The following is a 25,560-nucleotide window of genomic DNA, read 5'->3' on the forward strand; positions in this document are numbered from 1 at the left end:
TAATGAATTAAAAGATATTCGTGCAGCAGCTTTAAGTATGTTTCATAGATAATATTTAGTAGAATACAGGACTTTTCTCTGGCAGGCAGATGGGTTTAAAGATACGACTGTATCCACTTTTTGACAAATGCCTAAATGTATCTGAGTTATTTAGTTGTGATTGTAAAGACATTCAGCGAACACATCCTCATGTTAAATCATGTTAAATCATGTAGTATTGTGTCATTACAGCTTTACTTTAGTACAATAGTGCTCTCTAGTGGTCATCTGATGAAAGTACTAACCATTTATGAAATGTCAAATGACAAAGCACAAACCATGGGCCATAATAATGTGATGATAGATGTCTGAAATAATATCTATAATATTTTGAAATATGTATTCTTTGAAAAATTCTGTGGGGGTTCTGAAAACATGAATACACAGAGATGCTGGCAGATAAACAGACAGGCAGACATGTCTTCAGTGGGAATTGATGGTTTATCTCCCCAATAGATTATAATGGGTTCATATCAGTCACGGCCATCTTGGCCAGAGCCAAACATACACTGAATGCCTTTTTTTTTCAGTTTGTGTTTATGACATTAGGCTTTCCTGGTAATGTATTAAGCTTCTTTCTGTAAATACATTTCACAGTCGATTGACGATAAATCTGACGCGCGAGGGAACGAGATTTATGGAAAAAGTCTTTATTTCAACACAAAACATAACATTTACTTTAACAACACATGTTGAATCACTGTAGGTGATGGCATCAAATAAAAATGATATCTAAGACTTTTTTTTTTGTTTTTAAAAGGAAGACACAAAGGGTCATTAAACCCACCATGGAAAAGCACAATAAAACTCTGCATATTATTAACATCATGTACTGTATCTATGCTAGCTCATGATTGTCTGTGGAAAAAGAAATATCAAATACAAACAAAAGCAGAAAATGCAGATTGTGATATCGTGTCGAAGCTTGCACACTATGTGTACTTTAAGATACTTGTTCTTAATTCTTTTATTTTGAGCTTGTTCTCGGTGATCCTTGTTTTTAGAGAGCAGGAGGTGACTGCTACCACATATTTTTTGCTCAGAACAGAAACATAAATAACATTGATGGGGCTTTTAAAAAATTCTAAATAAAAAAAACAATTTCCAATATCAGCCCTACCCACATAAAAATTGAAAACATCCAGAAAAAATATCTGTTTGCGACTGCATTTAAAAAACAAACAAACAAAAAAAAACAAATATGAAAAAAAAAAAACGGCGTCAACTTCCAGACAGGACTAAATACTGTTTCCTCAGGACATGTATATGATTCACCACACTGCCAGTTATATACTTATGAATCAAGGTTTTTGTTAATAAACACACTGTACTGGTTAAAATACAGCAGTGGTTCCCAAACTGAGGGGTGAGGCCCTCTGGAGGGGCAAAGAGGTACAGCAGGGGGCACGAATCCACAAAAAGGTGAATAAATCTTACAATCTTATCTTATTTATCTTTATCTTTTCTTAGCATCTAAAGATTTGTGAGTGTCTTCTGTTAAAGAAATCTTAGAAAAAACAAAAACACAGCTGTCTCAGGGTACAGAACTGATAAAACTGTGTTTTAATCTGCTGCTTTTCACGTAAACTACAAATGTTAGCATGCTCAGCTACCACCTAGCTGTTATCTAGAGCTGTTATCTAACGCCACTTCCCAGCTGTGTTAAGATATTATGTGGGATTACAGGGTGCATAAAAGCCAATGCAATAATAGCGCTAATGCTAGGGCTAACTAGCTGTACCCTGCAATACAAGAATGCAGTTTATTTTCCTTTATGTTAGCTAGCCTATCGAGGTGCTTTAGCTGTATCATGTACTGCGTGTAGCCAGCATGCAGAGAATTGTAAGTGCTAAATCTGCCCCAATTGTCACTGTCAACTATATATGTTTCAAATTAATTTGACTTGACTTGTCCGAGAATGGGAAGTTTGACGGACATAGCAAAAGTGGCCAAGCTAACCAAGAGGGGTGATAGTTGTTAGGTCCACTCGTGCTTGCAGAAAAAGCACGTTTGTTTCCTGTTGTTCCCAAACAGGAAGCAAAAGTGCTCGGATGCTAGCAAGGCTCAATATTCATGCTAGCAAGACAGCATGTAGTTAGCATTAATTCATGCTTAATATAGGCTAAGAGCTCAAGCTTGCGTCTCGGTTGAACACCAGGACATAATGAGAAAATAAATGAAAACATGTTTATATTAAGATATTTCAATACATTTCAGCTCCTTTTCCTACTAATTCCCCACTAGCGGATGAAAATGCATTCAAGTCACACGTTAAGGTGGAAGCCATTTTTGGGGGGGCCATATGGAAAAGTTTGGGAACCACTGATTTACAGTAACAATGATCTCCTTGGCAGTAACATTGGACCATTATCAACAATAAATAAATAAGCGTTTCATTCCGTGTAAAGAAATGTTATAATCTTTTTTTTTGTAAAGTGTCAAATTGAGCACCATGGTATCGTAGTAACTGTAAAGATACAAAACACAGACGCGGATTCGAAATGTCACCACGCGCCGGCAGGAATGATCGTCGGGGCTGTTTTATCGCCCCCGTTTCCTCTTCGCGCTGGACATAACTCTCGCCGAGCTTGACAAAACCAGTGAGAGATGGCATGACTTACACTGAGTCTGTCCAGATATATGAAAAAGGGATGTCACTGTAAAGTCTAAACACAGGAGAGGAGCGGAGCTGGAAGGAGAAACTTAAACAAACATCAGTCAAACCCGGTCAGGTTCCCCCCGCGCTGTAGAGCTCGAGCACAAACTCTTGGACCAATGACTTCCAACTCAAATACGTTTAAATCATTGGGGGGGGAAAACATCCAGGGACTTTCAGATGTTTGGTTTCAAACCAGCATGTGTTTCACGTTCACATGCGCTACACAGTATTGGCCGTTGTGTTGCTTTGGCTTGTCCGCCGTCTGCCGAGTGGTGAGGTAGAGAAATGACTGCATGGCAGGCCTGCCGTCAGCTGACTTAACGGTCGAGATTGCATGCTGATGGCGTTTTGCACCTGGGAGTGTTCGCTCGTCTGTGTGAGAGCTCGAGGATCTCACATAGGAAAACTGCCCTGAGCCTGTTAATGCACTGGAGTGTGTGTGGAGAGCGTCTGCATCCGTGTGTGTGTGTTCGATTCTATCCGAGAGAAAGTGTTTGTTTTTTTTGCTAATGAGTGGGTTTGTCAAACAGTTATACAAATATATATATATATATTGTGTGTACGTGTGTGAATGTCCAGGAAGTTACGCTTCTCCGTAGGCTGAGGCTTTGTCTTTTAACAGGTCCAGACACACGTGGCAGCTCCAGCTCCCTGAGAAAGACGGAGAAAGAGAGGCTGAAACGTTAGTCCCCCCCTTGCTCCTTTCCATGTATAGCCTTTGTTTATAGCCTCTGTCACATATGCAGCACACGACATATATATAGTACCAACCGGCTGACGTATAATAAAACTTATGAGCGTAAACGCCGTACCTTCTGGCGGCGCCGTCATCGGAGGCTTCAGGCAGTACATGTGGTATCCTCTGTCGCAGTCATCGCAGAACAGCAGCTGGTCCTACATTTGCAACACACAATCAATATATTACATTTAGGATAAGAGGGAAGAAAAGTCGATATATACCCTGTCTGGAAAAGAGTAAATCAGAGTTTAAAAAAGGGTCTGGCAAGTAGGACTGTGAGATTTCAGAGCATCGTGAGGCAGCTGATGAAGTTTCAAAGAGAACACATTTGTCAATTATGATAAAATTATAATTATGATTATATTATAGAGGTACAGAGAATGAAAAAGAGATTTTAGGTAGCATGAAACCTTATATAATCCACCTTTGTCGCAATGTTTTTTTTTCTTTTTGCTTTAAAGGGGCAGTACGTAGTTTTGAAGAAGAAGAAAGAGAATTTTAGTGTTTACATTATTAATGAGGTGCAAAGTTAGAGATGTTTAATATTACCACACCTGATAAACAAGCTGTTCTCAGAGGAAAATAAAGTCCCCACAACACTGTCTGAAGCTAGAAAGGTGGCAGGGTCCGCCACATGTAAAACAGAGTAATATAACTGTGTTTTCCTTAAAGGTCAGTTTGTTTTTAGAGTTTATTCAGGCATGAAAACAAAGATTGTTGTTTTTTTTTAGTTTGTTTAGGCATAAAAAAATCAGTCAATGATGATTTTTCGCTTCTGATTAAAATTTCTTACCCACAACTACATAGTGGACCTTTTAAGCCTTTTTGTGTTCTTATTATTGTTTGTTTTCTTGTTTTATCATCTTGTAGATTTCTGTGGACTGAATCATCTGGAGTATCTTATCTGCTTGTCACATATAGTGAGTTTAAAATCAGTGTAATGTATCGCCTCTGACAGGCTGAATGCTGATGGTGGAAAGGTCACGACATTAAACAGAAAGCAAGTTGAATTATGTGCACTTCAAAGCAAATTCAAACGGCGGTCCGGTCGTATTATCCGAACACGGACGTCACGTATTGCTCCCGTCTCCTACATCATACGTACATCGTTCTCTGAGGTGCCGCAGATGCTGCAGGACTTGCACTCTATGCACTGCCACTGGTACGTCCTCACCGCCTGCATCATGTTGTCAGTGAACTGCAGACATGTGGGGTGACCTGCGGGGGGAACGACGAGAAGAAGCAAGAGAAATGAGGAAGAAGCAAAAGAATGGATAGCCAGAGGATGAACAAAACAAATGCAGTCATGTTTCTCTTATGTAACCGGTTGGAGACGCCTGTTTACGAGGCGGTCCTGAACTGGAGCTGACAGCAGACGCAGACGGACGGACACATCTAAACATATTTACATAATCCATCAAAAGCTCATTTACATCATCTGCAGCTGTAGCTGGTGTAAGTGCAGCAATAATGTATCTCCTGTGTTGATTAAAATGAATGGATTTTCGACAGTATTTCCACCGTGCTCCGATTTTGAAATTCTCCTTTTAGTTTATGCTGTAGAGAGAAAATCTCTTTGCTTGAGTGATTCAATAAAATGTTTTGCCCTTGAGATAAATAAGATGCAAATTAAGACAAAATGATTTCTCCCCTCAGGATAAGACTGTTGTGTCATTATGAGAGCGAATAATGACTATAATGAACTAGAGGCACAATTCTGGTAATAGAGTAATTGCTCCAGTCATTTCTTTTATTTTTTTAAGCAAACACTGTTTTGTTCCAGCTCCTTCAGTGTAAGGACTGTCTGCTTATCTTTCCCATTTATAAAAAATAAATGAAGAAATAATGTTAATATTTGAGTTTTGGACTGACAGTTGGAGTAAAATAAGCCATTTGAAGACATCACTTTGAACTCATTTTCCACATGTTTTTGACAGATTACTCGCAGCCCTGGTGTTACTTGTGTGTGATTCAAACATCAGTCAACTCAGCTGTATGAAACGTAGCATCAAAGGCAACCTAACCACAAAAGACGAGTGATTACATATCTGGAAAAACAAAACACAAGCAGTGGAGTGTGCAGGAAAAACGTTATCAGCTGCCCATAAATCTACAGCTGCGACGACAATAAGAGCTTCGCAGCTCTGTCGGAGCGCAGTTATCTGCGTCGCCCTGGTATCAACGGGGTATCAACGAGCCATGAATGAGCCATAATCAAGGATGAAGTGATTTACTTCTGAACTGGGAAGGCGGCCAGAAACAGTGAAAAACCCTCCCTATCAGCCTGTGATGGGGAGACAAAGAGAAACTTGATTAAATCTAAAGCAGTTCGACTTTAAGCTGCTGCCTGCCTTTCCCGAACAAATGGAGGAATTAGAGTCAGGGATGAAATTAGCCGTGGCAGTTTCAAAGTGGGGCCTACCAGCTTAAACAGACACCACTTTGCAGCAGGCAGGAGTAAGTGTTTCAACTACCGATGAAAGAAAGGATCTAGAGAGAGGAGCAATGGGGGTGCCAATTGGCTCTTACCTCTCGGCTACCTGTCCTCTTTAGCCAATGGAGTGACTTAAGAGTCCACGTTCCACTGGTCTTGCTATTTTTAGTCCAGAATATAATAGGATGTAGCCGTGAAGTTTAGTCTATCGTGCTGATTATCTCACGCAAGCGAAGGAGGTTAGTGTTTGTTTATGGGGAAATGGAAAAATGTCTTAATCCACATGTGCATGGTAAAAAAAAAAAGATGCCCCTGTATCCATCAGGGGAAAAACATTTAGATTTAGACAACAAATTTCCAGAAAACGATGGCTTTCAAGGGGAGCTGCTGTAGTCCACTCTTTGCTTCTTTCAGTGTTCAATCAATGAAAACGTTTGCTCAGAAAATGCCTCTTATTGCCACGAAGTCCAGCTCGCCAGGACGTCCTGTTATCAGCCGTCCGCATCGTCATCATCATCTTCATCATCATCGTCTGAAAACAAAACGTCTTCCAGCTCTGCTTCTTCAAAGCCATGAAACGTGGAGGCGTCGCTGTCCGACGCGCCGCCGAACAATTCTTCGAGAGCACTCGGCTTCCTCCCATCCTTCTTCACTCCTCCTCCTCCTCCTCCTCCTCTTCCAGCTACCATGAAAACATCAGCGTCAGAGCAACACAGACACAAAGTCCACACACTCTCGCAGCTGTTCTAACAAACTCTACCGTAGCAAGAAAACACCTCACTCGCCGAATTGAGCACAAGGCGCTGATTTAAAAAAAAAAAAAAAAAAGGTTTTATGTTGCTCGTGATATCCAGCAGAGGCGTCTTTGGGTAGTGTGAGGAGGAAAAAAAAAACAAGGGTGGGGAAATGAAACAAAAATGCAGCCAGATGTGCCATAAAAGTAATGCATGAAAAAAACGAAAGAGTGAATGCATGTCGTCTAAAAAGGCAGAGGTCCTTACTGATTGGACGAGGCTGACATGGAGAAGCATGCAGGATGGAAGCAAGCAGCGGAGCCTATCGATCAATACTGTTTCTAAGAAGGGAAGCGGCAAAGGTTTCCCTGGAGTTGGCGCTCACTTCTTATGGTCTACATGGCTCATTGATAACCCCTTGAAGAGACACTGCATCATGAAAAGCTCGATTCTTTGCACGCCGTGAAATGTGTAATCACATCCACATCGTCAGGGAGAGACACAGAAATCGACCTGTGTGCACAAGGATGACTAGGAATGAAATGAAGCTGTCACAGGCTAAAATGAACTGTGTGTACATTACTGCAAACTTTGTAATAATACCACAGTTTACTGATCCAAAAGATATATATCGAATTAATCATTATCTCTTAATCCAAATAGAAGTTTGATGCAGGGAGTTAAACTGCATCGCATCTGTGGCCACTTTTCGTCCTAATAAACATCGCAAGGAAGCGAAGGAACAGACATGAACAAGATTGTGGATAAAAAGGAAGTAAAGGGAAACAAAAATGAGATGTGTAGTAGACACAAATTAAAGAGTCGGACTAGCGAAAGACTAATGTCTGAAAATCCAGTCGAGAAATACTTTGATATTTTGGGGAAATGCGCTTATTTATATTCTGGCTGAGAGTTAGATCAGAGGATTTATACCACTCTTATATTTGTGTGTTAAATAAGAAGCTACAACCAGAGGTGATTAGTTAGCTTAGCTTAGCTTAGCTGAGCCAGAAGACTGGAAGCAGGGTGAAACAGCGAGCACAGTTCTGTCCAAGGGCAACAAACTCTTCCTACCAGCACCTTTAAAGATTACTGACTAACATGTTATGCCTTGTTTTGTTTACTGCATACAAAAAACTCTTGGTGACAACAAGCCTCCAGGAAGTCACTGCAACCCGCCGCCACGCAGTCCAGTACGTTTAACCTCCTGTAAGCTTGTTGTTTTGACAATTCAGACTAAACAAACAAGATATAACATGTTGTTAAATTGCAGAAGTGCTGTTAAGAGGATCTTGTTGTCTTTGGACGGAGCCAGCTGTCCTCTTGTTTTTCAGTCTTTATGCTAAGCTAGGTTAACCATCTGCTGGCAGTGGCTTTGTACTTAACATACAAACGTCAGAGTGGTATCAAACTTCTCATCTGAATCTTGGCAGGAAAGCGATTAGGAATATTTCCCAAAATATCAAACTATTACCCTTGATAAGAGAGTGATTTATAGGAGTGGTTTCTTGCTGTTCCCATTGAAAACACTCACATGACATTCGTCTAATTCAACTGGCAGGAAAACAAAGCCATTAGCTTGTGGTCTACCATTAATGCTAAAATCATCAAAGAGGCTAAAGCTTTAATGGAGCCCTCCATGTTGTGGAGACTGTGGACTCACCGGAGCGTCCACAGTCGGAGCAGGACACCAGCTCCTCGGCTTGGCCCGTCTTCCTGTTGGAGTCCTGGTCTCCCAGGCAGAAGTCACAGTAGTCATTGGGGATGATGGAGCCGTCAGGGCCCTTCTGAGCTGTTACATGTAAGGAGAAGGATATATGAGCCGCTCTCACATCCTTCTGTAGTTGCGTGTGATTAAATGGTCTCCGGCAACTTACGTTTGTGGTTGTCTGAATAACGTGGAGGAGACGGGGGCATCTCTGTTTCCTTTTCCTCCTCACCCTCCTCCTCGGCCAGGTGAGTGTGGGTGTAGTGGTAGCTCAGGCCGGGCCGGTTCTTGTAGCGCTTTCCGCAGACTACAGATAAAACGTCACAGTCCCATTAGAAACAATTTGCAGAAACCTCAGAAACCTTTACCATATAAGCCAACAAAAGCACATAGTGGGATTCGTAAAAGACAGCGTTGTTGAGAGGATGTATTACTGCTGCTAATTCACTAAGAAGAGGCTTTAACTGCTGCATATCTAAAGGTGTAACTTGTAAAATATGGCCAGAAAATTAAGGTAGCTCAAAAGAATATAAGGGGAATCGTAACGGCTAACTGCTGCTCTCTACACTCATTGCTTCAGCTATATTTGGCTGTAGCTAGCTGCCGTTAGCTTACTAGCCAGCAGCAATGAAAACAAGCTCTGAGACTGACAGATGCCGCTTTGAAGACAGGTATGGAGGTGATTTACAGTGGCATGAGGCGGAGAGGAGAGAGAGAGAGTAGGGTGAAAATCGTGCGGACAGTCTGGATATTTTTGCATTTATTCAAACCAAACCAGAGGGGATTATGGGAAGACAAACCACAGCCGTTTTGGTGAAATTCAACTTGTTTCTGTTGAGTGTCTTTTAACGTTAAATTGTAACGACAACTAGCTTTAATTCAGACGTGCATTTTTCTATTGAGGCAGAAAAGAAAGTTAAAAATATTAATTCTCATTAAATTTTAAGGATTAAAGTAAGTAGTAAGTCTCCCAGCTGAAACTATGAGGGCTATTAGACCACTGCCCTTAGTTACAAACTGGTATTACGTGATAGTGTGGGCTGGCTTGTTAGAATGCTAACTTCAGGAGGCATCTCTGCAACACAACAGATGTCTTTGACACTGTTGTTTCATCACATTCAGTTGATAGTAAAAAGTAAAATTCTGGCCATATCCTACAAATTACCCCTTTATTTGCTAAAAATGCTATGCACATGGAGGTCTAGTGTATAGATATGGGGACAGGATACAAAAGGTGTGTCAGAGGTTCCGTATCTGCTCAGACCTGATTTCAAAAACAGATTACAATCAAGCAAATCAACACAAGACGAGAGCTTGACAGACACCGTTTTACCCTGCTGTACTCTACTGGGAAGCCAAGGAAAGTCACACAGATTCTTTCTACTAAAAATGTAAACCTCTAGAATCTATAGTCTAATATTGTCGTAGTTATTTGGGTTATTAATAAGCACACTGGAGCTGTAGCCATCATAGAAGTTGAAAGTTAAAGTCATTTCTGTCTCAGCCAAATTTGGATCTTTTTTTCCCGCGAAGCAGCAGAGCTTCAACATTCCCCTGTGAACTCACTGCCAATCGAATCCTGTGGTTAGAAAACTCCATATGGAAAATTTCAGGAATCTACCCCGTGTAAAGACTTCTACAATGGCTACATCTGTGGATCACGTCACAGCTAGTGAGGCCTTAAGAAACATGCATCTGTCAGAGCGACTGCTGCTGCTTAAGCATCACGTGGCGCATGCCTTGCAAAGAGGAAGCATTAAGGCAGATGGCGTCGCGCTAGTGTCATGCAATGCTTGCACTGAACGGAGGAGCGGACGCTTGAGCTAGCATAAAGCATCTAAAGCATTTAGGCATCTCCAAGGGGTTAGCATTCAGCTAGCCATTCCCACAGCCAGATGCCCATTAGCAAAAAAAAAAAAAAAAAAGCCCTTAGAAAGACAAGATGGCGACAGGTTCGATACCTTCTTCAGCCTTTTTTGAGTTATGCTTTTGTTTGTATCTATCTGGAACAGAGAAGACACAAAGCAAACAATAAAGGAAAAGACAGAACAGAACAAGACACAAAATGAGGATGAGATTCAGTTGTTCGAGCGAAGGGGGGCCCCTATCTCTGTCCACATCCCCATGGCAATCCATTCCTGGGGGATTCTGCCCAAGTACGTAAGTGGCATGCTAGTCAGGTCTGGATTAACAGCAAACTCTTTCTTCATGCTGCAGAGGACTGTTCTTAGAAGAGAAGGAGAGGATGGGGGGGGGGGGGGGGGGTCTCACTGACAGATGAGAGAAAATGACTAGCCTGCTGGTTTTCTCTCTGTGTCTGAAAACAAAATATAAGAATTTGGAGCAGCCATGTAGAGAAATGTTACCTGACAAGGAATAATAAATGAATAAAGTAAAGTGTAGCCAGATCTAAGGAGATCTAAGGAGGCTTTTCTTCTTCTTCTTCTTTGTGAAACACTGATTTTTAATTTAAACGTGTAAACTAAAAGGCACAACGTTTTCTTTTCCCTTACTGTCGCAGACGAAAGGTTTGTCCTGGTCTTCCGTGTTAACGGGCTCTGTCCTTCTGCGAGTGGATCCTCTGTTCTGAGAGGAGAGAACACATGATCCGACGGATGAACACAAAGATATTTGATATTTGGATATTTAACAAAGAGTGCAGTACTTTTATTTTACATTTCATTTAATCAAAGACTGTAACCTTAAAAAGCGTTTCAGATGAAGCAAAGCTCTTGCCATGTAGCTCAAGTTTAACAGCTGGGGAAACAATCGTCACATAATACACTTAATAAATCAGATTGTGTATTGAGGAAACTTCTGTAATCATTCTCTTTTACACCACACGCACAAATATATACGCACGTCTGTGTAAACACTCACTTTGCCTCTGTTTCTGTTCTTTCTCTTCGGAGTATCCAGTTCAAAGTCGTCGTCATCGTGGAATCCGTCCCCATTTTCCTCCGCCTCCAGAACTCTCTGCAGGGCAAACATGCAGAAAGAGAGAGGCTCAAGCTGGAGGAAAGTTGAGCTCAGAAAAGATGGCTAATATTTGGATGACAGTGGACATAATTCACGGAATAAAAACATACCTGTATCTCCAGCAACGTCTCCTCCTCCTTGCAGATGTTGTTTTTTTTCTCCAGCAGATTGTCGGCCCTCAGGAGGGCCTCCAAGGCTGTGGCCTCCCCCGGGGGACCCTCACGCTTCGGGGCCAGCTCGGCTTCTTTGGAGGTGGCGGCAAAAGAGAGAGAAAGAGAATGAAAACACCATTTGAGATGACAGCTTACAGTTCTCCACCCTCAAAGACACTTTCTGGCTGAATATCTTAAACAAAAAAGGTTAAAGCAGTCGTTCTTCTGGCTAGTTTCGTGCCAGATCACATAATCTGATTTATAAAGCGCTCAAGATGATGTATCAGCACCGACGTGTCCCCTCTGTGTGGAGTTTTACAGATTCAACATCAATAAAAATGAAGGTTCACAGTAAGTCAGGAGGAAATGATGAACCAAGAGTAAAGAAAAAAAAAACAAAAACACACTGCTCATAGGTCTAAACTACATCTCCGGTATCTCACTACTCTTTTATCCTCTCCCTCTTTTCATTTCCCGGGAGATGAACTCGCTGCAGCGTTGACTCTCTGTCCTCGTCTTTGAACTCTAACACCCGGATAAAAAAAAACACAATGAGAGTGGGGATATGATAAGAAAGGGAAGGAGGGAGCAGGGGTACTGTTCTTATTGAACACAGAGCTGCTATACCTCTGCGTCTCCTCTTCACCCTCCTCCTCCTCCTCCCCCTTCTCCTCTTATTTCTTTGTTGAGCTCGACGTTGACACAGACATTTCCTCCCTCCCCACAGTCCCAGAGACCTCTCCCTCCACTCTTTGGGGGCCAACTGAATGTGCTCTGCCAGCAAAAAAGACCCCCCCCCCCCCTCAACCCCATAAGAACAAACGCCCATGCACTCTCACACGATTCATATTGATCTGAATCCACAGCTAACCTTAAAGGGCCACGCCACCCATTTTACACATGAAGTGTTTACAGGTTTTTTTATTTGATTGCTATTCAGCCTATGATTTTTTTTTCTTCTCAATAATGTCTTATGTGGCTCTCTGGAGACCGCTTGTAAAACTGACGTTGATGATGTCATAGTGATGTCAGCTGGGCTTGGTTCTGTGTTTTACACTGGGGGTGTGGCAGCTGAAAGGCGTACGCATTAAGGAGACAGCTGTATTCTGTTGAGTTGAATTATGGGAAATGTAGAATCCATACTTTTTAAAGCTTGACCCATACTTAGGATGATAAATCAGGAGATTACCTTATAGGAAAGCAATAATAAATCTCTGGAGTGTCCGTTTAACGATGAGTAGCAGACACGAGATAATTCAGGTGCGTATACAGTTTTGCGTCTGCACGAAAAATGTTGTTTTTGAGAAGCAATCCATCAGAAAAAAATGGACTCAAGCTGAATATTCAATGAGATAAAAACATGTTGGTGTGGCGACCTTCGGACTTAACTGGGGTTGTTTGAAATGTTTGGATCACACGAGTCAGAAACAATCAGACGCTTCCGCCACAGGGTTGTAAATCTACAACTTGGCAGTGAATAGGATAAAAAAAAAAAAGCTGCAAGAGTTTCAACACTATGAATGAAGCTTCGACCTGTTTCTGTACGGCCCTGCTCGATAAAAAACACGCGAACGTGCGTGGCATCGCTGAATCGCCTGCAGCGTATTCACCGTCTTCTCGAACTGGGAGTTTACGCAGAGGGAAGCAAAATGGCTGCTGAGAGAAGGCCACTCAGATGTTGAGCTGTGACATGAAGATCTACAAAACAAAAGGGATTTCGATTCTGGTTTCAAACTGCACGACAAAGCCTCTGTGTATCACACACACACACACACACACACACGCACACACACAGAGACAAACCTCTCTGCTCAGGAAGCATTAAATAAACATAAAGCATTTCCAAAAGCCTGAAAGGGGAGCACTCACATTCCTCTGTCGTGTTATGATAGATATCTGGGCCAAACTGCAGAATCGGATCTCTGGAAAACAAAACTGGAGACTTCTCCTCTCTTTTACTCTCGGCTACAAAAGGCTTTCCTGCTCTTGTTAGCTACAGTCTATCGCTGGGCTTTCTGTCCTCGTACGTGCTTTGTTCGGGGACTTTCTCTTCATTTTGTTTCCCGCAGAAAATGTCGTCTGCTTAAAGCCGAGTGGTTCGAAGCTCTGGAGTATTATATTGCTTCTGGAAGACAGCGAGGGGGGAAACAATAGTGTGGCAAAGCCGAAACAAAGACTCGCCTTCATTTCTCCCCCTTATCAGGTTCCTGGGGCATTCCTTTGCAAAAAAATCCCCTATAACACACACATATGCATGGATGGATGCACACACACACCCACACACACACACACACCCACACGCTCCCACCTCATAAGACTCACTTACATTCTAATGCCTCATGGACAAATGATTATAGAGGCCCAGTTAGGGTGCTTCTGTGCTGCAACGGAGAGCCGGAGTCATGTGTGGGGGTGTTGTGTGTGTGTGTGTGTGTGTGTGTGCGTGTGTATGTGTGTGTGCCAAAGAATAGAGAGAGGAGGCATTGATTCAGGGGAGAGAATGAACCTGGAGACCTGGCGAGAGAGACGGGCTAACCAGAGCCAGATGGTCAGATAGCGAACGTTAACGTCGCCCGATCACGCCTAAAGCTCCGCGCAACACAATGTATAAGTGCATTCAGATGAAGGCGGGTCGGGTGGGTGGGTTGCGACAGTTAAAGTGAACCCGGCCACGCGGGTTCACTGTGCACGCACGTCAATGTGTGCGCCGTTTGTCTTACCTAGCCGGAGCTCGCACAGGCGGAGCTGGGGATCCAGGGGTGGGTGGAGTCGCCTCTTCTTTCTCCAGCAGCGAGCGGGGTAGGTATACATCTGTCCTGCTGCCTGGCCTGGACACACACACACACCCACACACACACACACAGGCACACAGGAAGAACTTTAACAACCACTGGCGAGCGGACAACTTTAACAAAACTTGCATTGAGACCCCTGAGCAGACATAACCAAGTACACACACACACACACGTACTCATGTACACACACACAGGTACTCATGTACACACACACACACACACACACACACACACACACACTGTAGTGGACCGGTCTTATATTCCTGTCAACTAATATGTCCCGACTGCAATTCATGAAAATCCTGCTCTTATATCACACACAACCTGAACTCTCACCTATCTTATCAGACACGTCCGTGTAAATGTAACGTAGCGTATCATGAGGATGGCTGCTGCCTTGTCATTATGTCAGTAAAGCAGACACTGAATATCCTGGCCCTTGTCTCTGATCATGTCTCTGCCATTAGTTTTGACCAAGATGGACAGAAAGAAGTGTTTTGTTTTTTTTCAGCACCAGCGGAGAAAAAAAAGGAAAAATCTAGAGAATGAGGGGGGAGGGATAGAACCTAGAATAAATGCATATAATGTGTGTTAGGTCTGCCACAAAGTATAGGGTGTGGCCTGAAGGGCTTTGCATATGAGATGGAGTGCAGGCTATTTGTGTCCAGCACTCACTAAAGAGCAGATTGTTCCCTTTGGCTCTACAGGCGACCCAGATGTGCATAAAGCATTCTGACTGCTTGTCTCTGGATAAATCAGCAAATGGTAGCTGAAAGAATATACAGAAGGTGGTGGTGGTGGTGGTGGTGGGCCTTCAAATTCTCTATCCATCCATATTCATGCATTTCTGCTTATTCGCTTGCCCGCTGAGAGTGACATGAAAGATTGATATAGCGCTGTGTGCAATCAAGATGAGCTACAGCCTGTAAATGCTTCACTTAGCCGAGCTGTTTCCTCCCTGTCCTATATGCTAAGCTAAGCTAGCCAGCTGCTAGCTACAGCTACACAGAGTGGAGTCGATCTTCCCATCCAAGTCTGGACAAGAAAGGTATATGTGTGCTTCTAAAATGTCGAACTATTCCTGAAAGATATTCTGTCCAACATTCCTGCATTAAAAACGACAGGAACGTTTTTATCTTTTTTGTTGAGTTGTAAACTTACATTATCTTTTTTTCAAGTTAACGTGCGTTTCATATGTTCGACTGTGGTGCTAGCCTCCGGGAGAGAGATAAATCAACACTGCTTAACTCTTTAAGTAACTCTGGAGAGAGATGGTTGATTGTTGAGTCTCATTTCCAGACAACAACTCCCATAATCCCGCGCTACGAATGTTTTCTTGTTTTGTTTGATTGAGAAACCTAAAAAAAATTACACACTGTGCCTTTAAATATAGGTTAAAGTAGTAATTACTGCGGTGTAACATTTAACAAAATAAACAGAACTACAGTGTTGCGTGAGAGGATCACCTGGCTGGCGGTGGCGCTTCTCCATCCAGATGTAGCAGTTGTTCTGCGCCACGCCGGTCTGCGAGTCCAGGAAGGGCATGCGGACGCTGCGCTCGGCACAGAGGCGAGCATTGTAGCTGCGGCAGTGTTCGATAGCCTCCCTGTAGAACTGGTCGCCGAGCCTGAGCAAGGACAGAGAGACGGTCAGAGAACAAGCAGGTAAACGGTTGAAAGAGACGAGAAGACGCAACAAAAAAGACCTGTTGTGATTTATTCAACTCAATGCATCGCTCATTATCATCTGTGTCTACATAACCTGCCCCATTCGTTCGACATCTGACCCAAATGTGCAGTTTATTTCATTGCCGAACTCACAATACCCACATGTAACATTATAGTCGCATTTCTGCCATTGATCCAAGCTATTTTGCAGCATGCTGTTTCGATTTCTGCTTTGTGTTGCGCTGAGTCGTTCCTGCTGCGCGAGTCCTATCAGCTAAACGTTCACATTTTTCTGGCGACGGTTAATGGCAATAACATGTGCTGGGCGGCCGGTGATTTGGTACGGTCTGCAAATCAAGAATGAGCCGGGGCCTGTTTAGTGCTTCAGCTTAATATAACGAGCCCGGACTTCTCTCTCAGTATTTTGGCTCAGTTTGTTGTGTAAAGTCTGGATTTGCTGCCTCCATCAGATGCAGCACAGACAGGAACATCCACAACAGGCCGAGCACAGCGAGGGAACATGGGGGACACAAGAAGGTAATGATGGTAACTGCGTGATTAGAAGACATGTTTCATCCTGTCAAACTGATAGATAAGTGAGAGCGCCGGCTCAAGGTCCACACGGCAGATGAGCCACACACACACACACTATCGACCAACATGAGAATATAAATCAGGACGTGAGCCATCAATAATCTGCGGCCTCTGTCTAGAGGCAGGAATTTTTTTGCCGCTGAGATCGTTAGAAACAGATGGAACGAACCAAAACGAACTCATCTTCGCGGGAGATAAAGTATGAACCTTGAGTGGGTTATTGTTTATTAAATTACATAGCTGAAAAGATAGAGGACAGATAGCTCTAACGGTCTGTTCCTTCAGCCAACAGGGGCACACATGGCTCAGCTCTGCAGTAAGGAACTAGTCGTATAGTATCGCCTATGTACGCAATGAAGCCAACTTAATCGGGGACAGGAAAGTGGGGGAAAAAAAAGAAAGAATGCCAATAAGATCTCTTGCTCTTGGGGATTTTCTCCTATCTGTTTATGCGCATACATGTCTATCTGCCTGCCCATCATCCTGTCTCTCTGACTGGCTCTGTGGATTCTCTACAAAGATATGTTAAGAATGCCAAGCTGGACAAAGACCAGCGCTCTGGTCACACTGAATCTCACAAAGATGTGCAGTGTTTGGAGATTTTTTGAGGGGGGGAGCAGAGGGTGGATGGACGAGGAAGAGGATGAGAGGGGTGGGACGAGGGTGAGAGGTTGGGAGTGAGTATAGCGACCGGGGGTGGATGTATGGATGAGGGAGATTGGAGGAGGAGACACGTATGAGGAGGATACTTGATTTGTGGTTGAAAAGAGGAAACGAAAACCTGATTAAAAAAGAGGGAGAGTGGCAGCATCGAACATGTGGAGAGCAGATGAAGGCTCCCATCTCTATCGCTGCGTTATAGAATTGTCCTCACACGTCTATAATGTGAATTACATTTCAATTTTGGCTACCGACTGCCGCATCTGGACAAAGATCAGACATGTCTTGGAGATTTGTTGCTTTTGACATTGGTTGATGGGTGGGGACTCAAAGTGAACAATGTGGAGGGAATAAAAAAGAGTTGGAAATACATTCTGGGCTATATTTTCTGAAATGACAGCAGCTCATGAATCTCTTAAAGTTAACACTTGCAAGAGGAAAGGCTATAAAATAGTGATAAACAGAAAAAAAAGACTCTTTCTCCACTGAAGGACAAGTTTAATTTGAAACCATGACTCTCTTAAATCCACAGAGAGTATTCTACACCTTAATGAAGCAACGATTATGACAAAATGTGGCTGTATTTCGTCTACTGGATGAAAATATGACATGATAAGACAGCACAGCTATCTCGGACACGTCATACAGACCAAATTCCCTGAAGTCACCCACAAAAGCTTGCATGAAACCACAAACTTTTGTTTTACTCAGCTTTTGTACAGAGTCAGGCTAGCTGTTTCCCCCTGTTTATAGTCTTTATGCTAAGCTAAGCTAAGCTAACTACGTCCTGCCAGCTCCACCTTCATCTGTGCCAATCAGGTACAGTATGATAGTGGTATGTATTAGGTGCTGTTAGGCAGACTTTATACCTTTGTCAGAGCCAGGCTAGCTGTTTCCCTCTGCTTCCAGTCTTTATGCTAAGCTAAGCTAAGTGTCTCCTGGCACCTGCTTCATATTTGCTGTTCAGACAGCGTACAATATGGTAGTGGTATCTATTAGATGCTGGTAGGTGTTTTTTTTTCTATTTTTGGACAGAGCCAGGCTTGCTTTTTTATCTCTGCTAACAAACTTTATGCTAAGCTAAGTGAACTGTCTGATGGCTGTAGCTTCTTATTTGCTATACAGATAAAGTAGTGGTATCTATTTAGTGCTGGTGGATGTTTTTCTAATCGCTGTCAGGCTAGACGTTTCCCCCTGCTTACACTCTTTATGCTAAGCTACGCTAACTGCTTCCTGCCAGCTCCACCTTCTTCTGTGCAGTATGATCAGATACAGTATGATAGTGGTATGTATTAGGTGCTGTAAAGCAGATTTTATCAGAATCTGAATCAGAAATACTTTAATAATCCCTTTATTAATACTTTAATAATAAGTATAATTGTATACCTTCATCAGAGCCAGGCTAGCTGCTTCCCCGCTTATAGTCTTTATGCTAAGCTACGCTAAGTGCCTCCTGGCTCCAGTTTCATATTTGCCATACGGGTGCAGTATGCTAGTTGAATCTAATAGGTGTTAGTAGGTGGGTTTTTTTTAACCTTTGGACAGAGCTAGGCTAACTGTTTCCCCCCTGCCAGCTGTCTTTAAGCTAATATAAGCTATTCTTCCCATGCTCCAGCACCAGCAGGCTAAAAATACTGTGGGATACTGTTGTTATCTTCTCATCTTACAAGCAAGAAAGCGACTAAGCTAAATGTCAAGCTATTGCTACAAGGTATCAATATCGTTCTCTCACTCGGTTAACTTTTTGGAGTGAGCTGAGAAACAAGTGCTACTGACTTTGGACCACAAGCCTTCAAAACCGTGTAATATGTGTTTCCATGAATTATCACAGTGGTGAGGAGGCAGTTGGCACACATCTCTACAGTGGCTTCATGTGCACCATCAGAGCCACACTGTATGTTCACAGTACAAGATCTGGGCTCAAACACGTCTGGCATTTGCTGGCTGAGGTTTTTTTGTCGGGGGAACCCACAGCAGCTGGTGTTTTTTGGTGATGCGTGTTTTTACAGTATGACCAACCACCAGTCACCGCGATCCGGACAAATCCAGGAGACTTCCTGTCACATAACTCACATTCCCTCGAGGTGAAGCGCAGTCTTCTGCTTTTACTATTTGTTGCCTTGAACTCCAGGCCTTTTTCCTCCTCATCCTGTCTTCCCCACTTTCCTTCCCCGCATGTGTCATCCCGTATCGCCCGTACGTTTCTGTCCGACTACAAAGCGTCTGTGCAGCGTCCCCTGGGCCCTGGCTTTATAAAGTCTTACATAAGCGAGTGTGCCTGCTGCTTGTTTGAGAGGTGTGTTCCGTGTGTGTGTATCTGTATGACTGGGAGACCATCTGTCCATGCGTGTCCTGAGACCCCCGCCTACCTTCCCCCACCACCCCCTCCTCCGAACCCGACTCAACCACCAGAGATTGCGCTGTGCTCCTGTTTGTACCCATTAGTCGACTTTCATGTCTGATCCGAGTGATGGCGCTTATGTAAGTCGAGTTTTGCATGTCGAGAGCGCATTCCTCTCGGCCAACAGCTTCCTGGATACTGATGGAATCTGCAGTTGCTGTGTGTGTGTGTGCATATGTGTGTGTACCACTGTGATTGTCTCAATTGCTCCCATACTAGCACAGAGGAGCTTTGTGTGTGTGTGTGACGCTCACAGCACTGAGGCACTGATGGTCAATGATTCCAGGTAAAAGGTCACAGGGACGGAGCATAAATACTTAAACTCACACTCAGCAGAGGCAGCTTGACAAATCAGTCTCCTCTGTTTGGACGCCTGCTGTCATTCAACCCAATCAATCTCGCCATTATCCCGTCGCGTATGTCTGTCGGTAATATATTGCTCGCAGCACCTTCTCTTTCTCCTTGCTAAATAGAATAATTAATCACCGCAAGCACTCATCAGTGGCATACTAAATCGCTGTCCTACGTCTCTCCGCGCTCTTCGTCTACACCGCGTTCCTCCCCATTTCAACAAGATCTGAAGTGTTTAAACGCCTCGTGCACTGCGATATTTTAGTAGTTTAGTTCAGTTTACAGAAAAATTAGGCAATTGTGATCATCATAAGGCATATGGGTCATATGTCAAGCTGAAAAGGCCAAACGTTCACCGGTCCCAGCTTTTCCACTGTGATGATTTTGATCGTATACAAACGTTAACTAAACATTTGGTGGTTTTAGATCGTTGGCCAATTCTGAAACATTTTAATAGACATTTTGACTATTTTTTTTCAACGTTTTTGCTAAACATTATGTAGAAAAATTGTGTTGACTGATTTGGGGGTTTTATTTTTCATCTGTGTCTTCAGTGGGTGAAAGCAGTAAATAAATGAGTCAATGAAGCCTTGACCGATTTGCCTCGCGCAGGAGCTGTTTTGTCCGTCTCGTCCTCCTCGCCTCAGCAAACCACAATCACATCTTTGTCAATCATTTAAATGAGCTCTCCGCTTTGAAGCCGCTTCAAGGCTGAAGGCTGAGGTTTGTACTGTAGCAACCGCGAGACCACCGGAGACGACACACGCAGATCTGTAAATATAAAAAAAACATATTCTATTTATGTTTTGTTGCTGTAATGTGTGCTGACGTGAGGACATCGTGAAATTCATCGGCCGCTGAAGAATAAGCTGAACTTATTCTGGTTTTAGTTCTTCAGCGCAAAAAAGTCAAACCTCAAGTTAGATCAGCTGGTCAGACTTTGCTTTCGGTAATAAGTGTCAGGCGCGTGCTGGGATTCCTGCAGGTGCGTCCGCAACAGATTTAATACGACAGATGAAGGAGATGCAAAGATTTTTTTTAAGCTTTCTTTGAAACTATGATATGCACGAGAAAAGAACGTGTGACTTGTTGGATTTCACACATTAGGCACTGCAGCCTGACACGCGGTAACTGACAAAGACCACTGTTCAACCGAGGAAACCACGGTGGGACCTGTTCCAGCCATGTTTGCGGCGAAAACACCGGGTTAGCAAAAAACGTGCCGTTCCTAAACTTAACCAAGTGGTTTTTGTGTTATAGTACATGAGATCATTGACCACTTTTTCGATTTCTTGTTTTCTGTGTGTGCTTTAATGGAAATCTGGATCACTCTGATAAATTTGAGGAGGGCCTTTGGTTTGCATGTCCCACACCGCATTTTATCTGGAGTGTGTCATATGAGCGTGGGGCTCGTCTCGTCTCGCCCTGGTCAATTTCAAAAAAACACAAAAGTTAGAAAAAGTCCCACTGCTGAGCTGATAGCAGCCTGTATGGCAGACTTTACAGGCACATCATTTCTTAGCGTGTAGCACTGTTTACATTTTGTTTACGTGACCTCATTCAGCTCACTGAGTCAGAGCTCAACTGTACAGGCAGAGAACTCCGCCACAATACAAGCCTGGCATGTATCACTTCTCACAGATACATCGTTCTAACAAGCAGACAGAGTCTACAAGGAAAAACTTCAACACATCTCATTGTGTCGAGGAAGGACAGAGGTTTGCTTCAGATAAGGCAGAAGATGGCGAGGAAAGGGAAGTTCACTTTTGGTTGAGGAATATGTAAAGAGGCCCCCAAAGGAAGTGCAGGGCCGGGCAACGGTATGTGGGCACTGATAGGCGTCTTTGTGGCACTTTGCAGGGCGAGAAGAGGAGGGGGGACGATGAGGAGGAGGAGGAGGAGGAGCCGAGGAGGCAGAATGGGAGGGAAGAGGAGGGGTCCGATATGTCCCGGGGCACACGTGTTCCCTTTCAAACCCTGTCACACTCATTTTCTCTCAAACGCACGGATGTGTGTACGCACGAGCGCACTCGCACACACACGCGCGCCCATCCGTGCGCAAGCGGACACACAAAGGGAATGAAAGGGAAAGGTGCAGAGTGCGGTCGGAGATGGAGGGGGGGGGGGGGGAGACGGGGAGAGGTAGAGCGAGCAGAATAGGAAAAGGGTGTTGCAAAGGGGAAACCCTGATTCAGATGCTGCTGCTGTTGTTGTGGCCCGGAGGGGGAGGTGGTGTCGATTGGTGGAGGATGTAGAGACGCTTGCGAGGTGAAGGAGTGGAAGCTGGAGACCCGGGCTGAATGATAACTCTCTTCGAGTCAACGTGGAGACGGGGGCGGGGGGTGGACGTGTCTCCAAAGGAAAAGCTATGATTTTTATATGTGAGGGATAACATCCATATCTCATCCCTCCACATAAAGAGAGAAACATGTGCCAGCTCCATGTGCAGAGGAGGGGGGGAGAAAAAGAAAAGGGAAAAAAAAAAGGATTGATCACTGCATGGAGCTTCTATTAAAAAAAAAAAAAAAAAAAATGTTCCTGGCCATTTAATTCCCCGTGCCTGGAAACCATTCCCGGACATTCCCAGTCCCCAGGGCTCGGGTAGACAAAGGCCAGAGTTCGCCCCTGTGCTGAGGGTGTAGTATAAATGTATGCAGTAAATGCAGCCAGACAGACAAACCCCCCCCCACACACACACACACATACACACACTCACACACACATACACACACTCACACACCGCCCCCCCCCTCCAAACCTCCATCACTCACTTATGTTCCCTCTCACGCAAATTGGGGGAAGGGCGGGCAGCTACACAACCGCCCACGCATGCAACAAACACACGCAACAAAAACACACACACACACACACGTTGACCCCCTCCCCGCTCCACCATCTCCTTTAAACCTCAGTCCTTTCAGTCCTTACACAAACACAGACAAACCACTTTCCAACCTGAGCTCCTTTTGTCCATTGAAACTAATGACAGGAGGTAAAGAGAGGACACGTCACGCGCACGTAAACGCACCCCCGCATGGAATTAACACCGCTCATTTGAATACCTCTCGTGTCAGCTTCTCGTCAGGTCCCCGTGGCGCGGCGGATCACAAAGCAGTCCTTGTAGTAACAACGAGCGTTTTTTCTTTTTTTTTAAATAAATCAAGTAAATATGCGCGGCGGTGTCTGGAGAGCCCGACGTATTTACTGCCAGATGATGGCGGCTGTAATGCCCCTCTCAGAGCCGAGCGTGGGGCGAGATTATGATTATTGAGTGCATATGATTTACCGTCCGCATCCCGGGGACAGATGACAAGCCGGCCCTATTGTTTCAAGCAGACAGTGGACTCAAACAGCCTGGAAGAAGTAGACCGCAGCCGCCTTTCCCATGGCCGTAACTCATCATGTTACAGGAGATCAGCTCACATACATTACAAGTTATCTCTTGTATTATGGTATGTACTCGTGTTATGGTTGAGTGGGCGGAGGCCTGGATCCAACCCACACATGCATACATTTACATTTTTTGCAGATATTGAATGGGGTCAGGGGGCTGTATGATGGGCAGATGGGTTCCCCCCCTCCTCCTCCCCTCCATCCCTCCATCCCTCCATCTCTACCTCAGCATCAGTCTGTCTGTCTTTACATGTACCTCTCTCCCTCTCTCAACAGATGGACCCCGGAGAATACTGGGACGCTCCTAATCTGCTGCACACACACACGCACACACACACACCCACCCACACACACAATAATACACATATATATCCACATTCTCCGAAGCCTAATCTGTTTTAGCAGAATACAGCAGCAGCTTAGAGACGTTTTGTCCCCCCCCCCCCCCCCCAACCCAGTCCCGGGTGTACGGTAAGATATTTTTGGTTGTCAACAAAGAGCTCCACAAAACAAGAGCATCACGAGTTCTCTCATCCTGCCTTTCTGCCCGGCTCGATCTCGGTATTAATACACATAATGAAATCAAGCACATTAATGGCTCTGAGAGGATGTAAAGCTGATAAGGACGGATGCAGAAGTGGAAGCAAAATGATGTTATATGCCTCGCTTACGCCCCAGTGTTGCCTTATGCACTCTTCTGCTGTTTATATTCAGTTTGCACGTGTTGCTTTTGCCTTTGTTTTGCCTTTTAATTTCTATAACATTCCATGTTTGCATTTACATATTGCACCTCATTCCCGCTGTTTGAATACCCTTTTTATTTGTTTACACTCTCAGTGTTTGCTGTTGCTGCTGTAACGCTCAGTATGTACATATTGACTTTACTCCTGTGGTGGGACTTCTCCGTCACAGGAGTGTATTTGGGCAACCGGATTGACAATAAACGTCTTGGATTTATCAGCAGCATCACATCCAAATGTGTAAAAAAAAAAAACAATAAAAAAATCTCTTGGATTGTTTGAAACACTCATATGTATCTCTTGCACAACAGATTTTAGGAGGGATAACTGTCTCAGTCTCTGCACATTCCACATGACCAGTGGTAAACATCTGCTGTCAGCCAGCAGCAAGACAAACATGCATTCACTAATATGGAGCGAGCTGAGAGTTATGGGTGCACGCACGCACGTACACACACACACACACACACACACACACACACACACGAAGGGGGGGTCTATCCAACTGGTTAGATTGAACACATCTGCTTTTTTTGTGTGTGCATTTTTTTCCTCAAAGGTGACACAACGCTGATGCGAAGATCAGACCCTGGCTCCGTTAATGGATTAAAAATGTAAAACTTGAGGGAGAACTGCACGCCCTCCTTTGATTCTGTCTTACCATGCAGGTTTTTTTTTCCTTCTCTACACGCATGAAAGCAGATTAACACTGTATCATACCATGTAATAATGGGCTGTGCATTGTGCATTCGGCAGCAGCAGCAAGAGTCGCCCTCTCAATGTGCGCTTTGTGACATTAATTGCATGAAATTATCTATGCAAATTCGCCCGTCAAACGCTGACAAAGAGCCCCGGCGTGCAAAACTTCTGTCAACCAGCGTTTGTAATAAAAGAAAAAAAAAAAAACAGAATGGGGACGATGGCAACTTTCATCAAAAGTGCACGGGCGGACATTTACGCGCGGAGTTTTTTTTTTTTAAAAGATGTTTCCTCTGCAGACTGTGCATGCTTTCATATCAGTCTTACACAACACACACACACTGACACACAGACACACACAAACACACACAGCCAACGGTAACAGCAGATAACACACACGGAGAAGGTCCGAGCACAAGGCAAAAGTGTTTCATTTTGCGCGTTTCAGCCTGCACACATCTTGCGCGCATCGCCGCATGCACGCGAACAATGCAAGCGTTTCTTAATTTGAAATAGGAAAAAAAATGTACTTACGATTTTAGAGGATTATGAATGACAGTCGCCATTTTCCTGCTGGACTGTAACGTAATATTCTAAATCTCGGTGTAGTTTGGGACCCTTATGGAAAAAAAAAAAAAAAAAACAGAAGAAACACAACAGCCAATGCGGTCCTGGACTCTGTGCGCCCTACCAATACAACAGCAGCATCAAGACACGAGGCGTGGCTTCATGGAAATGTGTCAAGATCAATGTGCCAGTCCTCAGAGTGGTTATCATTTCATCAGATTACACCCTGCTTGTTCCTCATTTTAGTGG

The 25,560-nt window shown here is 43.9% G+C and overlaps 1 protein-coding gene across 4 annotated transcripts; it reads right to left on the reverse strand.

Moving 5' to 3' along the window:
• Positions 1-673: 673 nt before the first annotated feature.
• Positions 674-25,410, reverse strand: dpf3 (double PHD fingers 3). 4 transcript variants are annotated; one of them, XM_030404453.1, is made up of 12 exons: positions 25,279-25,409; positions 15,706-15,866; positions 14,165-14,272; positions 11,403-11,536; positions 11,194-11,289; positions 10,827-10,899; positions 10,275-10,316; positions 8,483-8,620; positions 8,269-8,397; positions 4,543-4,655; positions 3,511-3,592; positions 674-3,349 (listed from the first exon to the last, which is right to left on the reverse strand). In XM_030404453.1, exons 1-12 carry the CDS (start codon positions 25,308-25,310, stop codon positions 3,282-3,284), a joined length of 1,176 nt encoding a protein of 391 aa, XP_030260313.1. In that variant the 5' UTR covers positions 25,311-25,409; the 3' UTR covers positions 674-3,281. The 4 variants fall into 4 exon arrangements, 3 of the variants coding, with proteins under 3 accessions (XP_030260313.1, XP_030260314.1, XP_030260315.1); XR_003982310.1 differs by lacking the exon at positions 674-3,349 and adding an exon at positions 5,967-6,553 and having other exon boundaries at positions 3,574-3,592; positions 25,279-25,410; XM_030404454.1 differs by lacking the exon at positions 10,275-10,316.
• Between the last annotated feature and the right edge of the window lie 150 nt (positions 25,411-25,560).

Source organism: Sparus aurata, chromosome 22 (genome assembly GCF_900880675.1).
Source record: "Sparus aurata chromosome 22, fSpaAur1.1, whole genome shotgun sequence".
Classification (NCBI taxonomy): domain Eukaryota; kingdom Metazoa; phylum Chordata; class Actinopteri; order Spariformes; family Sparidae; genus Sparus; species Sparus aurata.

Coding starts and splice junctions, on each gene's coding strand:
- dpf3 (XM_030404453.1), bottom strand. CDS start 25,310: ATGGCGACTGTCATTCATAATCCTCTAAAATC. Junction 14,273..15,705: donor GAAGCGCCACCGCCAGCCAG/GTGATCCTCTCA, acceptor GTGTGTGTCCAG/GCCAGGCAGCAGGACAGATG. Junction 11,537..14,164: donor CCTGTGCGAGCTCCGGCTAG/GTAAGACAAACG, acceptor CCACCTCCAAAG/AAGCCGAGCTGGCCCCGAAG.